This window comes from Gopherus evgoodei, chromosome 2, assembly GCF_007399415.2.
Source record: "Gopherus evgoodei ecotype Sinaloan lineage chromosome 2, rGopEvg1_v1.p, whole genome shotgun sequence".
In the NCBI taxonomy this organism is placed as follows: domain Eukaryota; kingdom Metazoa; phylum Chordata; order Testudines; family Testudinidae; genus Gopherus; species Gopherus evgoodei.
In genome coordinates this window covers 64,688,030-64,715,240 of record NC_044323.1, presented here as the reverse complement: position 1 = coordinate 64,715,240, position 27,211 = coordinate 64,688,030, and the positions used below count along the sequence as shown (strand labels likewise).

Sequence of the window (27,211 nt, the reverse complement as noted above, 5' to 3'; positions counted from 1 at the left end):
TTTACATGGGGATGAAAGGACAATCAGACAAGAAGTATCTTGAAATGCACCCACATATTTAATCCGTCAATCTGTGACTTTACACTTACAGCTGCCATCAAACAATTATTACAAGACTGAAACAAAATGTTAATGTTTCGGTTATAATGTAAGCATATGTTGATGGGCATAGCTATGGGGTATTATTACTGCATGCTCCACTGGAAGTCCATGTATGGGGCCGAGGGACTTACAAACTCAATGCTAATGACATTCTCACAAATAAATCCTCTGCATACTACAGGGGAGGTTTGAGCGCACAATACACACATCACAGTAACTTCAGGAAACATTAGAAGCAGTGCTTAATTTGTAATGAAAGAGGTGTCGGGGCTCAAGCAATTTTTTTTTTTTACTTTCATATCTGATGTTGCAAGCCCAGATTAAGCACTGATTAGAAGGAACTACTTCATTTAAAATACTAAATCATTTTTGTCCAAATTATCACTTTGTCAGTTGCTCTAACCTCATAAGTTGCACTCAAGAAAAAAAAAAACACATAATCTTGATTTTCCTAGCACTGTTCAGTTTGTGCCCTAACACTGTTCTCTGACATCACCCCTGGATGCCACATGCCCGCCTAGAAAAAAATCAGACAGTATGCCCATGCCCACCACACCAGACCCCTTTACTCTAGTGTTTGTTTACTTACAATTTTTTAACCCAAGTTCAGACACCATCACAGAACCAGCCAGCCCATTTGCTGATTTTCCACACATCTGCACAAAAATTCCTATTAAACATAGTAAGGATCAGATGGTCCACTCTCTTTAAATTCATTTCACCCAGAGTCAATGGAGAATGGTAACATCTGAAAGTGCATGTATGCTGACAGCCAATTACAGGCATGGATAAAGATCACATCATCCATGACTAAGAATGAGGTAAGCAATGCTTGCCTACTGCTCTAGGTAAATGCTGCGTAAAAACAATATAAAAAGGATTTGTAATCATTTCGTTTTACCATTTTGGCTTCTGAATGCATTGGAGGGACTTGGGGTGACGCACACGGGTTGTTGAGATTTGGGCCTTGCATCCCCATGATACTGGAGTTCATCGACATTTGTCGCTCCATCTTTAAAAGGAAGAAAAAAAGAAAAACAAATTAGACAATACAATAAAGTTAAAAAACATTTTCAAGGGCATATGTTCAGTTTCTCTTCAAAGGGACCCAGCTTTATTTCTTTGAGTCATCCCTCAAAAAACTGTTTCGTGAACTGCTTATATTTGCTTATTCTCCGAATCTGTCCTACAAACGCTGCTTTTCTCCAAAGCCATTAAAAAAAAGGGTTTCTTTTCAAAACAAACATATCAGCCACCCAGGTTTGAGCTTTTTTTGTAATGATTTCCCCCCTTTTAGTATAACAAAACTCTGAGTTAAGTGGTTTTAAAAGCATCACTGTATAAAGTTGTGGCTTCTGCAGCCCAGCTCAGCTTGTTGAAAATGTAAATAAAAATCCATGTATGGAGCATGAGTTGGGCTCTTTTTCTTCTCTGGGACTGCTCAATCAAGGGGAGTTTTCCATATATCCCAAGTTATGTTTGTGAAGCTTTGGGGTCTAAACAGAACAAAACAAAAAACACCCTACCAACCCTTTAGAACTCTTCTTGTAAGCTAAATTCACTACATTATAGTACCTTGACAAATTCAAAAGACAGTTGGAACAAGGAGAATTTAAAACTGCTTCTCTCTAATGTTTTCAATGAAAAGAGATGTGGTAGGATTCAATGTTTTATTCCATTTAGCAAAAGATGACTGGATTCACTTCTGTGGGTGAAGTGGGAGCAATTTGCACCCCTGAACGTGAAAATAAGCTGTACTTTAAAAGTATATTCACCCCACTTAGGTCTCCTTTGGAGTCCTCCCAGGACAAATGCTGCTACACTCTCATTTCTGGAAGACTTAAACAAAAATAAGAGCCCAAATCTGTTGGGTGAATCGCGCCCACAGTCCCACCATTGTCCCACCATGCACAAAACAAATGGCATGTTCTTCCCTTCCTAGAGGTGGAGGAGGATACTTTTATTTTAGGAACAGCACAAACATTAGTTCTCAGACGGCCATGCAAAATGAACACATTCAGGACAGTGATGTATGAGTGTTTTATTCCATTATTTCTAACACTCTCTAATTAATTTCTGCTCTTTGTCTCCCAAAAGTTTTTAGATTAACAGGGCTATTAAAATTCTATGAAAAGTAAGGGCTGCATCTTGCAAGAAGGGTAACTGAAGTCAATGGGAGCTGAGGGCAAGGGCAACCATGTAGGACTGGGTCCATATCTACAGCAAATGACCAATTGCTGGTTCTAAAAAATAAATTACTTTTACTTCTTATTGACTGACCTCCTCACAGTAGGTGAGTAATTATTTTGAGATTAAATTAGCATCGTGCATGTGCTTTGTCCAGTCAGGGCCCGATTCTAATCTCACAGTTATGTAACTCCACTGCCTTCAGTGAAGACACTGTTGATTTACACCAGTAAGTAACCTCAATATCAGGACCCAACAAATTCTAATAAAGAATAAGGACCTGATTCTAGAATTGCATAAAGTGGTTCAAATCAGGAGACTCTCTACTGGAGTTAATTGAGTTACATCTGTGTAAAACGCGTAAATGAGCACAAAATTACGCAAAACTCTGAATTCTCCGTTTTGGATCACTTCACTTTCACTGTGTGCAGTGAGGTAGATCTTTGGCCCTGATAATGCCTGATATAGTCTTAAAATAAAATAACTTACTGGCATTAGTACTGCAGAAGATCCAGGCATGGTAGGATTGGGCAGGGTGCCAGGCATAGAGGCAGGCATGGGCTGTCTTTGTCGGTTGTGTAGGTGTAGTAGTGAAGACAGAGAACCTGGGACAGGCCTAGGAGAAAAGGAGAAAATGTTGTCACGGTCTGTGGAGACTAAAACAAGCTCAACAGTCCCAGACATTACTATTACAAATAGCAGTAGACAACTGTATACACCTCTACCCCGATATAACGCTGTCCTTGGGAGTCAAAAAATCTTACCGCGTTATAGGTGAAACCATATTATATCGAACTTGCTTTGATCCGTTGGAACGTGCAGCCCCACCCCCGGAGAGCTGCTTTACCGCATTATGTCCAAATTCATGCGATATCAGGTCACGTTATATCAGGGTAGAGGTGCAGAAGTAGAAGATACAGTATTAGTGCCACTGTCTGTAAATCCATTTAACAGAAAGTATTAAGGATACAGCAAGTAAAAACCACGTCTTGTTTCCTTTCCTATTTGTTAGTGAATGCCCTAACTTGCTTTATTTCTGGCAAGTATGATACAGACATTCTATAGTCAATGCATTGTTATAAATTCTGCTCACAGACACAAAACAGTGCAAGATAATCAATTAAACGCATAAATTAATAGAAATCTTATCACGTATAAATTACTTTAATTTGAATACTTTTCACTACTGTATATACAAATATATCTTCTACAATAAACCCCATTTCCTCCTTCCAAAGCAAGAGTCCTGATTTTACTGGTCAGCATGTCACTCATGGCACTGGAAATGGGAAAAGTGAGAATTAAGATTAATTCTCAGAGTCAGATTAAGGGGCTTGTAAGGAAAAAAAAAGGAGTGAAAAAAAAGCAGAATGGGTTAACGTAAGCAAAAGGCATTAAAGGGATTTAGAAGGGTCTTTACAAATATACCAGGGGAAAATAAATATTAGAGGGAAAGTAGACCTATTAACAAATGAGAAGGATCATTAAATGAATGGATTCAAAAATAGCTGGGGTACTGAACTACTTTTTTATAACTGCCTCTAAGACGAAAAACATTTGGGAAGTAATGACTCCCTTGAAAAGAGAGGGAAAGTGAATGATGTGAAGACAAAATCAGGCAGTCCAGATCACATAGAGCTTGGGTGTTAGGGGACTTAGTTAACAAATTATTCAGCTTTTTAAAAAAAGTCATGGAGAAGCGATGGAGAAAAACATAGTACTAATTTTCCAAAACCAGGAAAGAAGACGTGCAATATGGCAACAAATAAGGCCAGTGCAATTTTGGGTGTCACGCACAGAGCATCACAGACCAGGATGCACCTGCAGCATCGTGTTCAATCCATTAGCAGACAGATATGGATAAAGGCACTGGAAGGAGTTAGAAGGAAATGCGAATAATTAGGGAGCTGAGGGACTGATTTATGACTTAGGTAAGCAATTTGTATGGAGCGAAGTTGAGGAAAGTCTACAGATATTTGAAGCCTCTACACTTCCACGGTGTTATTCAGCCCTAAAATAAGCACCCCCATTCCACTGAGGGGTCCACCGCCAGCGACTGCAGCCCCCAAAGTGAGAAAGTTGGAGGTCATAACCACAGTGCGTGGGAGCAGCACAATTCAGCTCACCCTCTGGTTATCCACTGTCAGTGGGGCTCCTATGAGAGATCAGGCTACACTTTAAATCTCCTTAAACCTGTGGGAGGAAATAAATGCAAATGTTGCCTTATCTCCCCAGGGTCTGACTTTTCCCCATTGCCTGGAGTGCAGCTGCTACCAGCATCCATGAGCATGAATCAAGCATCAAGGATGGAGAGAAGTTATGTAGGGTGGGACTGTACAGGGAGGAATAACTAAGAGTAGTGAGATAAAACTAAAAATGAGAAAAATGCGGCTGAATATTGGGAGAAACTTGATCTTTCTTTGGGTTTTTTAGGCTGCAGTCATCTCCCAACAGAAGACTGGACAATGCACCGAGTTTATGTACTGTAGGGTACAATCTTGCAGAAGGATAGACAGACTACCATGACCTAAAGGTTTTTTCCCTTTTTTAACTTCTGTGGGCTCACAGAAGGATCCTATTCAATAAAATATCTGTTGACTTTCAATGAGACTGAAGAGAAACAAGTACCAGGACAATAGCTTTTATTCCCCTCCCCGACGCATTCACACTGACAATCTTATATACAGGCCCTTTGTACAACTCACCAGCTTCATAATAACCGTAGGTGTTAGGCTGTTTGACAGAAACTTATTTTGGCCTGACCTATGCAGTTTATGCTAGTGAACCTCCAGGGACGGCACGGTTTGAATTCTGCTTATATGTTCCAGAGCCAAAAAAATTTCTGAAATTGATTTAATGAGCCTGGGAATATGGGATTTAGTCAAAAGGGAATTATTTGTATTTATTGAAATAGCAAATAAGCTAACTCGCTGTACCCAGTCTCACCTTTCATGCTGCTTAGCTTTGTGGGTCTGCATATGCTTCACACTTGGTGAAAGATTTTTTTCCCAACACCTCACTGCTTCTAGGGTTTTTCTCCCTACTAAAGCTCCTGCTTGCCCTTTCCCTGAGTACGATCTTTCCCAGCTCTGCAGTACAATCAGAGATTTTGTGTTTCAAGGCTGACTCTCTTTGTCAAAAAGTCTGCACTCTTGCCACTAATAAAAATGCTATATAACATACACACCAGGCTTATTTCTCTAGTAGGGGTGTTTGACACTAGCCAGTGCTCACAGACATTTCTATTTCTTCCACACTGGAAACAAGCCATTGATAATACACACACACACACACACACACTTTCCTACAGATTGAAATTGCCTGAAACACTAAATTTCTCTGATTCTTACATTCCATCCCATTTATCACTCCTCTTAAAGAGGACAATGTGCTCTTTTTTGTTGTTGCTTTTTAACCTTCTGTAGCAGTAGATAAATCAGTGAGACAAAAGTGATGCTCTTGTGACAGACAGATATTATCATTTTTTATGCTGAAAGTGCACATTGTCCTCCGTTCACCTCCCATCTTTGTACTCTTGATAAAACGCTGAAGATGATGAACAGCCCCCTGACCTGTCGGTCAGTGCTGCTGACTCAAAGGTTTTAGGCCCTTAGCATTTTGTACTCTAGTAAATAGGCTTGTTGGACAAACAACCTGCATATAGGGAACTGCTCTATAGAGGAAGCAACATACCACTCCAGACACTAATGAGACCTAATTTTCAAAGATGTTAAGCCCTCACAGCTGTTTGACTTCAATGGAACTTGTGAGTGCTCAACTGTTCTGGAAATCTAGCCATAAGTGAACCCAACGGAGACATTTTACAACTTAACTTCTCTATGGCTTCAGTGGTCTCATGCTCAGGACCTATATGCATAGACTAAAATAAAGATAATTCCAACAGTGTATCAAATGCAACACAATGCATAGCTCACCAAGCACGTCTTCCTGACACCAGGCATGCTGCCTGCTATGATGAAAATCCCATTTATTGTCTGGTAAGCACTTGTTTTACATGTTAAGACCATTTATCTTCACTGTAGTCTTGTGCTTTCTCAGTTCACAGAAATTTCTAGCTGAGATTCCCTGGGGTTATTTTCAGCCACATAGGCCTAGACTCCCATGGCTTTAAATGTAGCAAGACTGAAGAAGTCAGGAGCATGCTTTCTAGTTTGTGGAAGAGCTCCAGATCAAAGGATCTTAAGCATAATGCATCCCATCCTGCTCCTCCTAACAGCCTCAATCCAAATTACAGGATATCAGAGTTGGAAGGGACCTCAGAAGGGCATCTAGTCCAACCCCCTGCTCAAAGCAGGACCAATGCCCAGACAGACTTTTGCCCCAGATCCCTAAATGGCCCCCTCAAGAATTGAACTTGTAATCATTGGTTTAGCAGGCCAATGCTCAAACCACTGAACTATACCTCCCCACAATGAGACTACTGTTCATTATTATTATTATTTGTATTGAACCATGCCTAGAAGCCCCAATTAAGGACCAGGGATCCACTGTGTCAGGTACTGCCCCAAAGGGCTTACAGTCTATGTATGTGTGTCAGGAGTAAGGGCCCACAGCAAGCCTACTTACCTTAGCTTAACCCTCAGCAGTCAAATGAGCACAGCTAGGTCCCAACTGAGCTGCCTGATTGGTGAAACTGCCTGATGGGCTGAGGGGATCAGCAGGCCCGCTCTTAAGACTTGCTATAGCAGCAGGGTTTTGCTCAAAGCATACGCCCATGGCTGTTAGCTTCAGGTCCTGACTTGTTCCAGCCCTGTCCCACCCTCACTCCTGCCTTGGACCCAGCCCTGCAGCTGCCTTCCTTTACTCCAGATAACCTGGTTCTAACTTTTGGCTTCAATTCTCTGTCTTTGACTTTGACTTAACCCTTGGTTCTGGCATTCAGGTCCTGACCCCAGTTCTGACCTTTGGCTCTGATTCCTGGCTCTGACTCCTGGTTTCTGACCCTGGGCTCTAGCTCCTGATCCTGCCTCTGACCCTTTGCCCTGACTCCTGGCTCCGACCACCAGGCCTGACCATCCACATCCAGGTCCCTAATAGTTTAAGCACTCTCCACCCCTCCAAAAAGTAACCCTCATCGGGGAAAAGGGGCTCGGTTCCCTGCTGGCACTGATCTCACCAAGACAAATATCTCCCTGTTGGAAATAGTGGGTATACAACCTGTAGACTCAGGTTGTTGCCCTGCAGGTGCAGAATATGGCACGGCAGATGCACGCCATGCCACCCTGGGAACCAAAGATTCTGTTTCCAGGTAAGTTTGATGGCAACCGTGGCAAATTCCACAGATTCCTGAATCAGTGTCAGCTTCCGTTTCTGTTGCAACTGACCAACTGACCAAGCCCATCAGCATGCTAGTCAGGGAGGCCCTGGCCTTGGTTTCCCAGCTCCTGGAGAAATCTGGTCTGCTCCTGGCTCAATCTGAAAACTTTGTGCAAGCCATGACAGTGATCTTTGATGACCCAAATCACATGCACAAAGCACAGTCTGTACTCCAAGCACGGTGGCAGGGGCACCAACTGGTTGTCAAATTTGCTGTATAATTTCGATGCCTGGTAGCAGATGCTGAGTGGAATGAGGCTGTGCAATGTTACTACTTCCAGCTCAGCCTTAACAAAGAAATCAAAGTCAAATTGGTATAGGTATATGATCTAATCAAACTGTGCATGAAGATTGATAGCAAGAGTCAGCCTTCCATGTACCAGCGGTTTCCCTCCTGCAGTTGTTGCCGCTTTCCCGGCCACACTCACCTGCCCCCTGCTATTTGTTGCTCCCTAGCAAGGTGGGTGGGGCCTTGGGGTGGAGCCTGGGTGAGGCCATAGGGGGAGGGGAAGAGCATAGGCAGAGCTTCCAGCACTCCTGGGCATAGCCTCCACAAACAAAAGACTCATGCGCCACCTATGCTGAGCGATATCTTTGTTGTTTTCTGAACTATCACCAAGATGAAGGGGTTTCCCTAGGCTGAATTGGTGTATAATAATGCCACACATACTTCCACCCAATAAAGTCTCTTTCACCAACTTTGGGTTTCATCCTCATTTTCACCCGGACAGCCCCATAAAGTCTCTGATACCCACTGCGGCAGACTTAACTTCCCAACTCTGCCAGCTACACCAAGAGTGGAAGGAATACCTGACAGCTACTAAGAGGGTTTATAAGCACCATGCTGACCTTGCCATAAGTGACCAGGTGTGGCTGTCTACTTGGTACCTTAGGTAAAGGCATCCATCACCTAGGTTAGACCATTAGTATCTACGACCATTTAAGATTTTGGAATGGGTCAATCCAGTGGCATTCAGCTTACAGTTGCCTGAGTCTGGAAGGATCCACAAGGTATTCCATGTCTCTCTGTTGAAGTCTTACCTCAAAAAATTGTTTTTAACTTGGTCCACCTCCACCTATCACCATCCAGGAGGAGGAGGAGTATTTGGTTCAATAAATCCTTGCTCTTGACACATGGGAGGGAAACTCCAGTACTTCGTGGACAGAGAGGGTTATAATCCAGATAGACGATCCTGGGAACCAGTGGAAAATATTCACACCCCAGACCCACTGCAGGAGTTTCAGGAAGCCTATCCTGACAAGCCCAACCCTGAGACTCCTGGAAGGCACCCTCGGAGGAGGGGGTACTCTCAGGAGTAAGAGCTTGCAGCTAGCCTGCTTAACTGATAGCTTAAGCCCCAGACAGTCTAATGAGCACAGCTGGCTCCAGCTGAGCCTCCTGATTGTCTAAACTGTCCAACTGGCTGAGGGGATCAGCAGACTTGCTCTTAAGACCAACAGCAGCAGGGGGCTGACTGTTTCAAGCAACCACCCAAAGCTGTATTAGCATCTGCTCCCACCTTGTTCCAGTCCCACTCTTGCTTTGTTTCAGCCCTATTCCAGACTCAGCCCTGCTCCTTCCCTCCCTTACTCCAGGTAACCTGTTTCTAACCCTCAGCTCCAATTCATGGCTCTGACTTGACCCTTGGCTCTGGTATTCGACCCCTGATTCTGATACTGACCTTCAACTCTGCTTCCTGGCTCTCACTCCTGACTCCAGCTCTGACCCTTTGTTCTGACTTCTGGTTCTTGACTCTGGCTCCAACTCACTAGGCTTGAAAACCACTGCTCTGCCCATGGGGCATTACTGCCCACATCTTGGTCCCTAACAATATGATGAGACACAACAGGTGAATACAACAATCAGACATGGATGAAACAATCATCAGTATAATAAGCAGCAGTCACAGCACACCAGCTGTCTGCACATTGTCAGGTGTTACCATATATTTGTATTTTGAACTGTTTTCAAAGTGAAGCACCTCAGAAAGCCTAGGGCATCTGCAGTGCTACCACGTTGCTTAAGTATCTGAAAAGTGCAGCATGAACTACAAAAATAAATCTCCAAATTCAAGCAGAGGAGAAATATTTGCACCAGGAATTGTATCTAAGACCATAAGTGCTGACTCAGTTATTGGATGATGGCCGGCAATCACTTGACCTATAGCGCCACTACTGAAACATACTGATGTTGACACACTTGCCTAATTGTTGCCTGATGCATTAGAAACTTTCATTCTGAAAAGCCAGAACACTGATTCTATCCACTTTCAGCCTCCTACATTCATAGGAGAAAAGCATTGTACCAGACAGTCTTTTGGAATCTCCTATGTAATTTTATAAACCTCACCTGACCTACAGTACCTGCGGTTTAACAATGTTATGGTTCCAATATCATCAAAGAGCAGAACTCTCTAAGAAACAAGAGCTTTGTTTAGCCGAGTTAAGTGCAGAACTGAACTGCATTCTAGGAAAAAGAAAAGAAAACTGGCACCTAAACAAGTAGATCTTTCCCAATATAGCAGAAATCTCTGTTCGTATTTCACAGACAATTCAGACTCTTTCGTGTGATAGATTTTTTTATTATGAGTAGTAGACACTTATATTATGGTAGCAGCTCAAAGGTCCAATTGGTTGGGCACTGTACAAATGTAGATAAGTGACAGTCTTTACCCCAGTGTGTTTACAATCTAAAAGACACAAGGACACAGGATGGTGATAGAACGCACAAGAAAATGAATAGAATGAAGAATTGGTACACCTTAGTTAGTTACATTTTTGATGTTGGTTTTGTCTTTTTACGTATTTATTTTTTTAACTGGAGGTAGAGGGATGGTGGGGAATGACAGGAATGGGGAAGCTTGAAAGAGCAAGCGTGTGGGAAAAGGAAGGAAGGGAAAGACGGGCAGTCGCAGCTCAGAACCTGTCTAGCTATAATCAGACTTGCACATGGAAGCAGGACCAAAGAACTCTGAGGGGAGACTGCTGGGTGAGGAAAGTGAACAGTGGAAGCATGTGACTAAGAGAACCAGGCAGAGGAAAAGACAGGCTAGTGAAGGAGCAATAGAGCTCAAGAACAGGTTTGCGGAGTTGGAAAATGGAGAAGGGGCACAGCAGGTGGTCGCTGAAGGTGAGAGGGCAAGGAAGAAGAGAAGAGCAGCTAGTTCTACAGGAAGAGGGGAAGAGTCAATGGAGATAACACCACCAAATATGAGCCCCAGGAGGATACAGGATGGGTTGCGGAGGATTGCAAGAGACAATAGGAATCGAGAGGACTTGCAGCCAGAGGGAACAGGGGATAGACCGGAGAATCGCATCATCACCAGGAAAAGGCAGGTCTATGCGATTGGGGACTCCTTACTGAGAAGAATAGACAGGCCTGTAACTAGAGCTGATCTGGAGAACAGAAGGGTGTGCTATCTGCCGGACGCTAAGATATGGGATGTGGACCTGAGATTGAAGAGGATCCTAATGGGAGCGGGAAAGAATCTGCTGATTGTCCTTCATGTGGGAACAGCTAGATTCTCACTGGAACGTATCAAGGGAGACTATGCCAGGCTGGGGAAGACACTTAAGGAAATCGAGGCTCAGGTGATCTTCAGTTGGATTCTGCCTGTTCCTAGAGAAGGGCAACAAAGGTGTGACAAGATTATGGCGATCAACAGATGGCTCAGAGAGTGGTGCTATAAGGAGGGCTTTGGGATGTATGGCCATTGGGAAGCATTCATGGACAGGGGACTGTTCTCTCGGGATGGACTTCACCTGAGTAAGGAGGGAAATAGACTTCTAGGATGTAGGCTGGCACAACTGATTAAGAGAGCTTTAAATTAGGAAATTGGGGAAGATGGTTGGGAGATGTCCACGTAATCTCCATGCTGGAATTTAACATTGAGAGGGAAGAAAACAAAGTAAGAAAGGATACAGCCACGGGTATGAGAATGGACATAAGGAGGAAGGGTAGTGTAGATACTAGTCTAATAGGTGATACTGGTGGTACAATGTCTGTGCCTAATTAGGTAAAGAATGTCAGTGAAGCCAAATGGCAAAAATTAAGATGTTTGTACACTAATGCGAGGAGCCTAACAAAATGGAACAAGATGGAGGAACTAGTGCTACTGGTGCAGGAAGTGAAACCAGATATTATACGGATAACAGAAACATGGTGGAATAGTAGTCATGAGTGAAGAGAAGGTATTGAAGGCTATTTGCTGTTTAGGAAAGACAGAAATAAAGGCAAAGGTGGCGGAGTAGTACTGTATATCAATGATGAGGTAGCTTGTAAAGAAATAAGAAGTGATGGAATGGATAAGACAGAGTCTGTCCGGGCAAAAATCACGTTGGGAAAGAAAGCTACTAGAGCCTCCCTTGGGATAGTGCTTGGGGTATGCTACAGACCACCGGGATCCGATTTGGATAATGATAGAGACCTCTTTAGTGTTTTTAACTGATCGCCATATTTGGGGTCGGGAAGGAATTTTCCTCCAGGGCAGATTGGCAGAGGCCCTAGAGGTTTTTCGCCTTCCTGTGCAGTGTGGGGCACAGGTCACTTGCTGGAGGATTCTCTGCACCTTGAGGTCTTTAAGCCATGATTTGAGGACTTCAATAGCTCAGACATAGGTTAGAGATTTGTTACAGGAGTGGGTGGGTTAGATTCTGTGGCCTGCATTGTTCAGGAGGTCAATCTAGATGATCATAATGGTCCCTTCTGACCTTAAAGTCTATGAGTTAGCACAGTTTTGTAGGCATTGTGACAAAGGCAACTCTTGTGGGGAGATTTTAAGGTTGTGGCTGCATGGATTATACCAGAGATTTTCCCAGGCATAAGAGGTGGAAAAAGCTCAGAGGTGTTTGGGGAAGAAACTGACTAGTGGACAGTAAAGGCTGGGGAGGTTGGCAAGCTGAAAGTGGTGGTTGATCTCACAATATGTTACTAGAGCAGCTAGCTAAGATGAGGCTAAATTGTGGAAGGTCTTAAGAAGGGGGCTCCAAAAAGGTAGTTTGGGTAGTTAAAGCAGCAAGCCTGGAAGATGTACTTTGGCATTGGCCCTTTGAATGGACTTGAGTGGAGCACAGTTGCAGTGATCGGGGCCAGAAAGCAGGAAGCTGTAGTAGTCAATATGTGAAATGATGAGGGCATGGTCAATAGCTATCAGAGATATGGAATTCACTGTGCTGACATGTAAAAAATTGAGTACCAGGAGCAACTCCTCTCCCTCAAAATTATAGAGTGTTTTTATTTAATAAGAGGGATGGCATTCTTAAGCACTATCAGACAAGGATCGGGGAGAAAACAGAGGAAGACGATGTGGATGAATACTTACATTCCTTATAACAGCTGATTTGTGGAGTAACACCTCCAGAATTCCCTAAGAGTGCTGCGCTCTTCACCTACCCTGATGAAAGAAGGGCACCACAAATCAGGCTACTATAGAGTATATAATGGGCCACACCAAGGTCTATTTGAGGATTCTATTATTGGAGAGGGGATTTGGCGGGGGGGGGGCCTCCTGGATATTGCTATTTAAAAAACAAAAACAAAAAACAGGAGTCTAGGGGCTAGTTAGACCTCTGGAAAATCTTGGATTTTAAGAGATCAAAAAAGTAAAATTTGGCTATTGTGTCAGTTTTGTGCCATGATTTATATAAAGGATAAAGACTCTTCAGTCTGTGGCTGTTCCACTGCTTAATAATGATTAACTTTGTATATCTTTTGGCCTGACAGTAATTTGGGGCCCTTTGAAGATTATGGGGTGAGGGAGGGCAAATGTCCCCTTCCACACGCACAAACAGCCCTGTTAGCACCAGGCCTGGGTCAAACTCTGCTTAAGGGTTTAGTTAATAATAAATCTTGCCTTTAGAAACTCAAATTGTGTAAATACCACCTATATTTCCTGAACACATGTTCTACAAACCTCTGGGAATTCAGCATAAGTACAAGGACCAGCAGGTCCCTGAAAGCCTCACAGAACTTATTAACATTTGCCTTTTGGCTCTTGTGGGTCTTAGAAACTGCTGGTTTCAATCTTTCTTTCTAAATATTTCACTTGGTCTTGTTGCCTGACCCATTAGTAGACTAAAAAAAAAAATGGAAGAAGAAGAAGAAGAAAGAGAGCTAGCATAGTTTTTTAGACTTTAGCCTCCTCAGAGCAGAGACTGTCTTCCTCTAAGTTCTGTACACTGCTGGCACTCCACAAATGATAATTATGCCATTGTTCCATATGTAACTGTGTAGAGCAAAACTAGGGAAAACAGTTAAAGGCACATTGGAGAGATTAAAACGAAGAACTGGCTCAGATAAAACCTATACTATATATAAAAAAATTGTATAAAGAGAAAACCAGAATGCAGCAAAACATGACAAAATACATCCCAGGGATGCAAGGCTGCCCAGAGGATTCGGGAGGCCTGGGGCAAAGTGGCAGAGCTGTGGTGCTTGTACTCACCCGGCGGCGGTCCGGGTCTTCGGTGGCATTTCAGCAGCGGGGGGCTCTTCAGTCATTCCGCGTCTTCGGCAACACTGAAGGGCCCCCTACTGCCAAAATGCTGGCTGAAGACCTGGAGCACTGCCAGGCCAGGGCTCGCGGGGCACCTGCGGGGCCCTGGGCCTGGGCCAACTTGCTTCACTTGCCCCCCAACCGGGCGGCCCTGCAGGGACGTTGAGAGCACTAGTAAGTGTCCTTTATCTGATTAAAATATTGTTGCATACTCTCAGCTCAAGCCAGACCAAAAGTTTGATTATGCAGGAAGACAAAGGATTTTGTCCCACCACAACTAATACTCTAGGAAGAAAAGAGAAGGCACTGACTACATGTTCTAAGAACTGAATATCCTATACAGCATTATTACCTTAAAACAAATTTTAAAAACAGTTAAGGCAAAACATTTTCAAATGTCCACTAATTTGGGGCATTCAGCTTGAGACAGTCAGATTACTCAAGCAGGGCATCCAAATGTTAGCCATGCAGAATTAATGGACACTTGAAAAATCTAGGGCTCAGTGAATAAAAATGTCAAAGGGTTAACCAAACTGAAAGACCCCTAACCCTAACCACCAGCCAACGGTGACAATGGAATGTGTATAAGCTGTTCTGGTAAACTTGTCTATATAGAGGTGATAGAATGTTCAGCCGCTCCAGCAACCCAGTCAGTTAAATATTCTTGAGTGCTTTGCAGCAGCACAAATATGTATTTTATTTTCATAACTTTGCATCATAAAACAACTATAGCTCTCAAAAAGAGAAAAATGACAAAAGAGAAAGGTTCTCCCCACCTTCAGCAGGTTGACAGGGTAACAGCATTTCACTGAGCACTTAGAACCAACAGCTCCCTATATTGGATAGCTGGGAAAACAAATTTATCAATTAACTTTTCTGATTCTATTCACTTTTATTATTAAGCCAGTAAATGTTAATAAAAATATAAGGATAACTGGGTTCTTTAAACCTAGTTTTATTCTAAAAGAAAAAAATCCTGCCTTCTTTTTGAAGTGATTTATTCGTCCTGTCTTTGTTCATTTTTTTTAAACTTCCCAAACAAAGCAGAAGTTTGTCTCTGAAAATAAGATGGCGAATTACAGCTAAATTCTGAAAACAAAGGACCAACAGTTTCTCCAGTGCAGGCTTGTTACCATGAGCTAATAATTTAAGCAAGCTCAGCCTATTTTTTAATAACTGTGTGCCTCTAGGCAAAGTATTTCTACTAAAAATTATTGAGGCATAGAACAAGGCAAGGTGTGTGAGCTAATGTTGGATTGTTCAGTTACTAAGCCAAATCTTGTAGCACCGAGCCTGCTCTGAACTGACAGATTATTTCTCTGTATACACTTGTATAAACATACTACTTAGGGTTGAAATCTGTGTAAGCTTTCTTTTCAATTAAAATGTCAAAGATGACAGCACATGTTTTCACTGTCCTCAGCCAAATGATGGATGCTGCAGCAGGAGTTTCATGCCCTGTGTTTCAGAAATGTTTGCCTGCCTGGGGTGTCTCAGGATGTACTTGCTGACCCTCTTCTGTGCCCTTATGCTATACTGGAAGAATCAAGGGGCTGTGTTTCAGATGGCTTAAGGGCTCTTTACCTCTTTCTTTCTCAGATACTCCCCAAATAAGGAATGTTGTCACCAAATAGGTTGGAAGGACAGCTTATAGTTAAGGCACTGGACTGGAACTCAGGAGATATGGGTTTAATTCCTAGCCTGGCTTCAGACATCCATGAAAAATTCCCCTAAAATCTCTGTGCCTCAGTTCCCCATTTATAAAATAGGAACAATAATTCCCTCTTCGTACTTTTTGTCCATTTTATCTACTTAGATAGTAAGCTCTACTTAGACAGTAAGCTCTTCAGAGCAGAATCCTGCCTCATTGGGTATTTGTATTACCACAATGGGGCTCCAATGGTTCTTGGGACCTGAAGGTGCTACTGTAATACAAATAATAATTAACAGCAGCTATAATAAACAGATGTAATAGTATTGTGAAAACTGGAGCATCCTTGTGATAAGATCATAGTGGAAACATTTCACAGAGATAATGGCAGCTGAGGAGGAAGAAGATATGTGAGTACATGGGATTTGCTGTGAGTATACAAATTTAATACACTTGTAATTAGGAAATAGGTAGGCAGTATGAAGGGGCCTTTTGCAAAAGCCAAAAATCAGATAAAAAACACTCCTGACAGGAAAACATCGTGGTCTCCACAACATGCAAACTTCTCTCTGATCAACACTGAACCTGCTGCACTTCCTCTGTATAGTGCCTGCATGAGGTGCCACAGGACTCATTGTTACTTTTTGCATGAGACAAACCATATCCAACACAAGGTAAAAATCTGCCCACCTTTTCTATCAGCAGATATTTAGATTATTACCAGATCTAAGTTCTATAAATGGGGCTAAAAACCTATCTTCAAGAGGTGTGAGTTAGAAAATATTAAAATTCCATTATTCCCATTTTATAGAAAATGAGATAAAAAAGAAATTTGGTGACTTGCCTAAGGTGATAACTGAGGTCTGTGGCAGACCAAAACCATATTTCCTAGCTTCTAGTCCTGTGCCTTAGCAACAAATATATGCCATATTCTGGATAGTATGTATTTCATGTTGTTCTTAGTTTCCCTGACCCTTCTGCTGCCACTATTATAGCTTCTTATGATTTCAAACATGTGATGCTCTGTAAGAGGGAACGAACTTCTTCATTTTACATAAGTATTGCAGACCCTCACCTGTTCAAAACCTCTTCCTTGGAAGAAGGAATATGTGTAACTATGTGTGGGGTGGAGGGGGAGAAGTGGCTTCTCTCTGTCTCTTCACAAACCTGTTTAGCAAGTTATAATCAGGAGATAAGGCTGGCAAGAACCAATTTATGGTCAGTAACATCCCACCACCAACCCCTCTTCTGATTCCTTTAAAAATTTTATGAAGATGAAAATGAATATTAAACCATTTCTTGGAAGGAACCTTTGTGCCACCATCATCTAGTGACAATCGTGTTAGTGTGAATGATGAGAGGGATGGGATGGAGAGCAAATCATTAACAAGAAAAAGCCAAAGAGAACGGCTCAAAATGTAGCTCAACACAGATGACTGAACAAATGTTGACTATTCTCATTATTTAAAGGACTATGCTTTGTCTTCTCTGTCCACATACACAACTGATGTTACTGGGAGTGGTTCCCTGATTGAGAGAATATATGTATCTGAAGCTACTTTTTGACCTAAAGATGGAACTGAAAGCACCACTGGAAAGACTGAGCTAATCTGATTCCTAAACTAATTTGATAACAAAAACGCCCAAGTGCTCCTCAGGGGATAGAATTAAGTCCCCTGCCCCTCCCATCTCCTCGTTTACTGCTGGATGATGTACATAGCAGAAATGCCTCACCATGAAGTGTCACAGGACATGATCTAAAGCCCAATGAAGCTAATAAAATGGCCCCCATTGATTTCAACCATGTTTGTATCAGACCTGTAATGTGAAGTATTGCCTTTTAGACACTGACATTAAGATTATCTTGAAAAATATGTGCTAGCAGAGCTAGGGTCTATTTTTCCAGCGGTGTTCAAGGGGAATGGGTGAAAGATGATTTGAAGTTATAACTCACAGCAGTGTTTTTGGTGTCTGCTCCTTCCCTTTTAAGTACTGTATTGAACATGAAGCTGCAGCTGATTTTGAGGTTGGAGTTCATTTGTTTTCACATCAATGTAATTAATTTCCACTGGAGATTGCATCTTGGGCATTTAATCAAAATAGGCCTAAAATAATTCTGGAAAGCTCATCTGTCTCCAATCTATATAATGTTTTAAAAATTGGATGCATGCCCTGCAATAACATTGCACTTTACAAAGCTGAAAGCTCTAAACTTAGGGGTATCAGTTACATTTAAACCATGGTAAATTAAAACATTCAGTTTCGGGTTTGCATTGATTTATAAATATTGACAAAACTACTTTTGCAGTCATTACCAATGTGGGAGTATGGAGTTAAATTTGCAACAATTCAGGGTTGTTGTGGGTTGTTTTTTTTTTCATTCTTACTGTGGCTATAGAAGCCTTTCATGTTGCAGATTAAGTTCCAGATAACTTGAAAATCATAAATTTTAGGGTTTTTTTTAATGAATGCATATGACCAACCCAAGCCAATGCTCATAATAAAAACCAATAATACTGAGGAATATATAACCTGCTGGTTCCCAAGTACAGTTTTGTGGCATATATAGAACAACAAGTCAAGGTGGATGTTTACTGCTGTCCAATGTTTTGGAAACCAAATGAGAGAGGAAATGTGATAAAAAAAATTAAAAGGAAAAAATATGAATATAAAGCCTCTTGATTTCATAATAAGAGTTTACTGTACTTGCTTGAACAGTTCTCAAGAACATAGACTCATAGACTCTAAGATTAAAAGGGACAATCATGATTGTCTAGTCCAGGGGTCTCAAACATACAGGATTTCAGGGAAGGGGTTGGAATGGGGGCAGGGAAGGGGTGGGAGGAGGCGGGGCAGGGGCAGGGTCTCATGGAAGGGGGCAGCGGGTGGGGGGAGGTGTCAGCAATGCAGCCCTTGGGCCAATGTACTAGTCCTTATGTGGCCCTCGTGGTCAATTGAGTTTGAGACCCCTGGTCTAGTCTGACTTCCTGCACATTCCTGCCACAGAACCTTGCTGACTCACTCCTCTGGCTCAGTTACTCATGATTTAAAGACTTCAAGTTACAGAGAATCCACCATTTACACTAGTTTAAACCTGCGAGTGACCCGTGCCCTATGCTACAGAGGAAGATGAAAAATGTCCATGGTCTCTGTAAATCTGACCTAGCGGAAAATTCCTTCCCAACCCCATATATGGCGATCAGTTGGACCCTGAACATGTTAGCAACACCTATCAGCTAGATACCTGCAAAAGAATTCTCTGTAGTAACTCAGAGCCCGACTCATGAGAGATGGTAAAATCAGAAGCATTTCAGTTTGAATATTTTAACATGTATGTTCAGAACTTCTCTCCTAAATAGTTTTATATACTGTTACACCTGATGGCTTCCAAAACATGCCCCCATTTATGTGTAATATCTTCATTAAGCAAAAGTCATTAAGCAAATATAAATTTGAATAGACAGAGCACAACCTGTGACCCAGTTATCCTCATAATATCCTGAGAAAACAATATAAAATGATCAACATACATACAACAGCAAAAATAAATGGGCCAAATTCTCAACTATTGTAAACTGGTCTAGCTCTATTGAGGACAGTGTATCTCATTTATATCTGCATAATCCTGCTCCCATTGAAGTTAATGTGAGTGCTGCTATTAACATTAATTAGAGCAGGATCAAACTAATAAATATCTAATCTGTGGTTGAAATTTAAGATACTTTCCTAAGTAATATTCTGAAGTAGTGAGTTACACGGGTTAATGATATAAATCTATATTTTATTTTAAATCTATATTTTCTAATTTGTGTTAAATATTTTTTCTGGCTTGGCAATTCACATCTGCATCTCCTTTTTTTTTCCTTCTCCCAACCCTCCCCTTCTCTGGCCCAGAAATCTTATTTTAAAGAAAAAATATTTTCCCAAGACAGAATTTAATGTTAAAGGTGAGGATAAAATCCAGTGCTCCATTTCAGTCATGAAAAAAAAAGAAAAAGCACACTATACTATATCACTATTCGCCACTTTATTCCTACAGTTTTATCTCATCTGTTCTTGCCTGGAAGGGTTCCTCAGGTGGCCCTTGAATGTCTCCCTTTTAGTAGTTCAAATTAATTTTACAACAGTTCTGTTTTCCCCTGTTTGCCTTGTGAAGATTGTTACTGAAACACAATACTTTGACTAAAAAATTCCCTTGTAATGTAAGTAACATAAGTGGCAGTGTTCGAAGCAATTCAGATTGGGCTTTGAAAACTCCTGAGTGCAGGACAGTCTACTACTGTGTGAGATTTTGCAAACCTCTCTAATTTGGGGGGTCTGCAAAGCCAGTTCAAACTGAACTAATTTCCTCCCATTATTTAAACACATTTTATTTTCAAAGGCCAATCAATTTTAAAATAAATATGGATTTCTACCAGAAGAGATGGTGTGCAATGTTTGAGGTCTAGGCTAGAAATGTCTGATTACTCAGGCCCGGTTAACACACAGTAGTTTTTGTACCAATACAGCTATTTTGGTTAAGGGGATGATTACACACACACACACACACACTTATACCAGTACAACTGCTAGTGTGGGCACAGTTATACCAACATAAGCTTATCCCCCTTACAAGAATAAGCTTATACTATATAAGTATATTTATACTGGCATAACTGTGTCCATGCTTGTGAGCGGCGAGGTGGGGGACTCTAACTCTTCTGGTATCGTTATAGTGGTACTATTTTTGTGTTTAGACAAGGCCTCAGTTTATATCGGCTTTGTGATGCTGTCCTGAGGCATATCACTCACTGAAGGCAGCTCTTCAAGGATCAGCAACATAACTTAAACTGACTGACAGATGCTCCAGAATACTGCTTTTATCTGGAGAACCACCAAAATAGTTGAAATAGCTGAGGCACCTGAGTTAAGCATTTCCAAATTTAAAAGGTCGGGAATGGTACTGTGGAGTTGTCAGTGGAAGGCCTTTCACAACGTAACTTGCTTCCCCTGCTAGCCTGACAGAGTAAGAGCATATGGACATTCAGAACCCATTTAATTTTTCAAGTGTTTGCTTGATGGGGTTGGGATGTTTGGCTGGGAGGGGGAGAAAGGATTTTTTGTTTGCTTTCTTTTTTGGGGGAGGGGACGTCCTTTCATTTCCCTTTTGTAAAAGAGTCAAAAATGTAAGTTTTCTTTAAATTATGTGCACATGTCCTAAGACATGTAGATATCTTATAAATATGTAACTTAATGAAAAGACACAAAGTGGCAGCTCCCTCAAGATTGGCATAACTGAAAATAAATGGGATCTTGAGTAGAGAGGAGCAACCCATATGGTCAACCTTTTGGGAAATTTTTAATAACCACCTGCATACTCAGCAACATCCTGGTGAAAGAGCGTTGTGTTGTTTACACCTTTATTTTGGTGGTACCATTCTGCAAAGGAATCAATCTATGAGACTGCACTACATACAATAGTCTTCTCCAAAGATATGAAGTCAGTTTGGAGAAGAGCAGGAATCTGCATAGGAGTGAGCACAGCTGATTTCCAGGAATTGGAAGACATAGCTTACTCACTTCATTGTGTTGTAAAGGTATAACAAGTGTGATGGATACAAAGAATACTGATAAAGTATGGTTGCAGGTTGGGCAACCAGCACAGTTTCTTGATGTTTGTGAAGCTGGAGAAGGGTGAATTTAGCTCGAGTCACCTTACAACCTAACAAGTCACAAAAAAAGTTTGATCAGAAAATGTTAAGATAAGTTCAAGGTTTAAGGCCAGTGAGCCAAATTTATCCCTGGTATAATGCCACTGACGTCTGTTTATGTCTATCGTAGAAATGGTAATCAGTCTCTTCAAAGGAGAAAATGCGGGCAGTATATATGAATGATACTTTGCATTTGGCAGAAGTATAAGACCAGCTGTTTGTTCTTTATCTTGTGGCTATACATCTATCGAAAAAACCCTTGCTTAGCTCCTGGTCTTATTTCCACTGTAGACTTAACCGTAAGCCTTGGATAAATGTGGTGTTTGGGGTTTAGAGCTAAGTGTCATTTAGTATCATTTCTGATGTCTCCATACATGACAATGAGCTTCTTTTCACAAGGGACTTGGGATCTGATTTTAATTTGTAATGGGGTTATGGTCACAATAAACGTCTATTTCAGATATTCACGAGAAGTCGCGAATGCAAATGGAAATAAAAAGTGACTGTTTTCTTGTACATTGAAAGCTATGTATGTAAAACATACATATAGTAAATATCTGTTCCACATGGAAGCCCGCCACAAGTCCATGATGAGACTATGCCTCCTCCTTCAGCACCAAAAAACATCATACTCACAGGTCTGAGCAGAGATACTGTAGTTTGCATGGCAGGGTTTTAATCCTCTTTTGTGGTTTTTAGCCACAGGGATGCCAGTTTGTGTCACTGTGTCTTGCTGACACTTAGAATCATAGAAGATTAGGGTTGGAAGAGACCTCAGGAGGTCATCTAGTCAAACCTCCTGCTCAAAGCTGGACCAACATCAACTAAATCATCCAGACAGCTTTTACAAGCCGGGCTTTAAAAACCTCTAGGGATGGAGATTCCACCACCTCCCTAGGTAACCCATTCTAATACTTCACCACCCTTCTAGTGAAATAGCATTTCCTAATATCCAACCTAGATCTCCTGCACTGCAACTTGAGAACATTGCTCCTTGTTCTGTCATCTGCCACTACTTAGAACAGCCTAGCTCCATCCTCTTTGGAACCCCCCTTCAGGTTGTTGAAGGCTGCTATCAAATCCCCCCTCACTCTTCTCTTCTGCAGACTAAATAAGCCCAGTTGCCACCGCCTCTCCTCGTAAGTCATGTACTCCAGCCCCGATTATTTTCGTTGCCTTCCACTGGACTTGCTCCAATTTGTTCACATCCTTTCTGTAATGGGAGGCCCAAAACTGGACGCAATACTCCAGATGTTGGCTTTACCAGTACCAAATAGAGGGGAATAATCACTTCCCTCAATCTGCTGGCAATGCTCCTACTAATGCACTAGGAACTTAATTGAGGCCAACAATTTATTTCCTGTAGGCTATCAAGCAGCCATTGGTAAGTCAGTTTTATACAGTCTGGATCTGAACCCAGAGGTGAATGGTTCTGTAATCCATGACCAGCCCCCTGAGTAATCCAGTCCATGAGACAGACAGATTCAAACTGGAGTTACTCAGATTTACACAGTTTAATTCAAGGCACAGTCACCCTTACACCACCATACCATTCAAGGAACCAGGGCTGCCTCAAGGAGTGGATGGCGCGCTCCAAAAAGGACTTCAGCTGAGGCAGACACAGTACATGCAGTTTCAGCTTATTCTCTGGGCAGCAAAGTTCCTATGAAGCCTTGACTGTGATTTAAAGTTGCCCTTCCCTTGGCAGAATCCCTTTGGCAGGATGCAATGCAAAAACAATCTGCACTTTTCTTGGGTGAGTTCACCCTCAGGCAAAGAAAACTGTGCCAGTCCTTGGAGTTGAGGGAAGTTTACCCTTCTTGCCCTCCATACCAGTGGGGATGAATCAAGCCCCTTAAGTTTAAAAAAGAAAATCCCACACTGACTGAAAAATGTATCAGCTCCTCCAAACCCAGGGGCAACATTATTGTTAAAAAAAGAAACCTGGGAAACTTGTTCTGGCCCAGTAGGATTTGCAAAATTGCAGTGATATAAAATTGAGCAAACCTACAAGTTCAGAGCAGCTGAAGAACAGAGCAGGTGTCAATCCAATGTATGAACAAGAACAACTGGTCTGTAGTCCAATACCTCTGAATCAAGTAACTGGGTGATGATTTTGATAGCTGTAGGTGACAGCTGAGGTATTTAAAGCAACATAGGTAAATATCTTAAGTTTGATTGTAAAACAAAAAGCAGCAGAACAGAGAATTTAATGCAGTGATCAAAGGCACTAATACTTAATCGTGGCTTGATAAAGTCTTTTTACTATGCTACTTTTTCATGAGGAATTTTTTATTTATTTAACCAGCAAAATGCACCCAATTTAACTTTCCTAATTACTGACCGTCTTAGCCTGGGTTTGGGTTTATTTAACCCAAAGTGCATTATTTAAAACCCTTTGATGCTTTCTCTTGAAAAGGATTTGCTAGGAAATAAATCATGCTTATTTGCAAGAGGAAAAAAAAAACACTGCCAGAAAAGTCTACAGAAATAAGAAGTATTGGTCACAGGTGTGTGACCAATGTTGTGATTTCTATAGTACTTGTTATTGCTAACAGACTTTACTGAAAGCCACATTCACTGCTTCAGAGAAGCATGCCACTTAGCGCATAGGTTCGCATGACATGTTGTTCACTGGATAGTTTATGATTGTGTCTTTACACTAAATATGAAGAACTCCAAACTACCTATATACCGGGAAGCAGCTCCACTCACTCACTCTTGCATGATATCCCCACAGTCCTACTTTTCTGAAGGCCTTTCTCACACTGCTGTCACACCTAGCTGAGGTTGGCCAAACCACAAACTATTTGATTATGTTGTGCAAAATCCTATGTGCAAAACCCCTCTTAAATTAAGACAGAGAAAACAGCACAGTGATTGTAATTACCTAGGATTGCTTTACCCCTGGGAATAAGGAAATAAAATTGGTCCCTCTCTATTTTTGTTCTTAAACTGAGTAAACCAAAATCAGTTTATTCAACTCAAAGTAAAGCAGACAGATCTCACTTCTAAAAGTAAGGGGGGGTATGAATGGAGGTTGGATATGCAAGGATGACTGAACTGCAAACTGCTGGCAAAATATTTGGCTTGCTGTTGGTCCATGGCCAGCGTTTCCTTTGTAAATTAATCTCACATCTTTATTAAGTTAAACATTTCTTCTTCTTTTTATTAGAAACATATTTTAAATATTTCGTTTTTATGATGTCCTGGAACACGATATGTCCCCTTCCAGATCAAGAAAAATGGGAAAGTCTGACATTAGGCAAAATCACATGAACACACGCTTCAGCCAATCAAAAAATATTTTTAAAAAATAATGTGTCAAGGATTAATGCAGAGAGAAACAACCAAATGGCACTCTCATATCATCTGCTGGGGAACACTAATCCAAACTGCTTTCACAAAAGAGACCTTGCTATTTAAGAAATGCAAATACACCTGCAAATCTAATAGTTTTTTCCAGACTTCCTATAAGATTTAAGCTTACATATTTTTCCATTGTGATCTTTCTTGAGGAATGGAGTTGGTCTCCATTACAATTTCCTGGGGAAAGTTTTCTAAGGTTTTTAATACTCCACTAGTGTTATCATTGGTGGGAGACCTGGAGTAGAAAAGGCTCCAGCAACTGCAGCATTTTTTCCACCATTATTTCTGACCCTGTACAGCATAGTAGAGCTGAACTGACAGCTGCGATGGTGGAATTTTTTTGCTGAAAACCCTAGAGTAGGCAAGGCTGGTAAGATTTGAGAATGTTGAATGCAGGGCATCTCCCAGCTGAGGCCTTTACACTGCATTGCAATTAGGTCTGTCAAGTGATTAAAAAAATTAATCATGATTAATTGTGCAATTAAAAAAATTAATCACAATTAATTGCACTATTAATAATAGAATACCATTTATTTTAATATTTTTGAATGTTTTCTACATTTTCAAATATATTGATTTCAATTACAACACAGAATTCAAACTGTACAGCATTCATTTTATATTTATTTTTGATTACAAGTATTTACACCGTAAAAAAGCAAAAGAAATAGTATTTTCTATTCACCTAATATAAGTATGGTAGTGCAATCTCTTTATCATGAAGTTGAACTTACAAATGTCAGATTATTTTCAAAAAAACCCTGCGTTCAACAATAAAACATTGTAAAGCTTTAGAGCCTACAAGTCCACTCAGTCCTACTTCAGCCAATCGCTCAGACAAACAAGTTTGGTTACATTTGCAGGATATAATGCTGCCCAGTCCTTGTTTACAATGTCACCTGAAAGTGAGAACAGGCATTCACATGCCACTATTGTAACCGGCATTGCAAGATATTTACATGCCAGATGCTCTAAAGATTCATATGTCCCTTCATACTTCAACCACCATTCCAGAGGACATGCATCCATGCTGATGATGGGTTCTGCTCGATAACTATCCAAAGCAGAGCAGGCTGGTGCATGTTCATTTTCATCATCTGAATCAGATGCCACCAGCAGAAGGTTGATTTTCTTTTTTTTGGTGGTTCAGGTTCTGTAGTTTCTTCATCTGAGTGTTGCTCTTTTAAGACTTCTGAAAGCATGATCCACACCTCATCCCTCTCAGATTTTGGATGACACTTCAGATTCTTAAACCTTGGGTCGAGTGCTGTATCTATGTTTAGAAATCTCACATTGGTACCGTCTTTGCATTTTGTCAAATCTTCAGTGACAGTGTTCATAAATCAAACAACATGTGCTGAGTCATCATCTGAGACTGCTGTTACATGAAATATATGGCAGAATGAGGGTAAAACAGAGCAGGGGACATACAATTCTACCCCAAGGAGTTCAGTCGCAAATTTAATTAACTCACTGTTTTTTTAATAAGCACCATCAGCATGGAAGCATGTCCTGTGGAATGGTGGCTGAAGAGACATAAATATTAAGCATATCTGGCATGTAAATACCTCGCAACGCTGGCTACAAAAGTGCCATGCAAACGCCTGTTCTCACTTTCAGGTGACATTGTAAATAAGAAGCAGACAGCAGTATCTTCCATAAATGTAAACAAACTTGTTTGTCTTAGTGATTGGCTAGACAAGAAGTAGGACTGAGTGGACTTGTAGGCTCTAAAGTTTTAAACTGTTTTGTTTTTCAGTGCAGTTATGTAACAAAAAAAAATCTACATTAGTAAGTTACACTTTTACGATAGAGATTGCACTACAGTACTTGTTATGAGGTGAATTGAAAAATACTATTTCTTTTATCATTTTTACCGTGCAAATATTTGTAATAAAAAATAATATAAAGTGAACAGTCTACACTTTTTTGAAATCAATATATTTGAAAATGTAGAAAAACATCCAAAATATTTAATAAATTTCAATTGGTATTCTATTATTTAACACTGGGATTAATCACAATTAATTTTTTAATCATAGTTAATTTTTTTTTTTTTAGTTAATCGTGTAAGTTAACTGCGATTAATTGACAGCCCTAATTACCATTAAATTCCTTTACTATTTAGTTGAGGGCATAATCTCCTCCATTCTCCAGCTTTCTATGTGGCCGTGAAAAATATCTTCTTTTATCTTCCCCACTTTTTTGGCTTAGAAAACCTCATCGCCAAAATTTGCCTGCATCTGTAACAATTTTAAGTTTGAATTTGATTACTGAATCAAATTATGTTTTTAATTTAGACTTGTTCTGGGCAATGTCAATCCTGCATGGCCCCAGTCCTACAAACACTTATGGATGTCCTTATCTTGAAACTTTCACAT

The 27,211-nt window shown here is 41.0% G+C and overlaps 1 protein-coding gene and 1 long non-coding RNA gene across 4 annotated transcripts in view; both read right to left on the bottom strand.

The window, feature by feature from the left end:
* Positions 1-27,211, bottom strand: part of CREB5 (cAMP responsive element binding protein 5) — a 361,410-nt gene that overhangs the window by 95,648 nt on the left and 238,551 nt on the right. For all 3 annotated transcript variants that reach the window (XM_030550853.1, XM_030550854.1, XM_030550855.1), the window contains 2 exons: positions 2,779-2,905; positions 1,004-1,114 (listed from right to left, as the gene is read on the bottom strand). In XM_030550853.1, the coding sequence (XP_030406713.1) occupies positions 1,004-1,114; positions 2,779-2,905 (238 nt within the window). The remainder of the gene's footprint in view (positions 1-1,003; positions 1,115-2,778; positions 2,906-27,211) is intronic.
* Positions 11,970-26,377, bottom strand: LOC115645772. The gene is made up of 3 exons (XR_003998817.1): positions 26,367-26,377; positions 24,521-24,524; positions 11,970-12,070 (listed from the first exon to the last, which is right to left on the bottom strand). It is a non-coding gene; the product is annotated as an uncharacterized LOC115645772 (long non-coding RNA).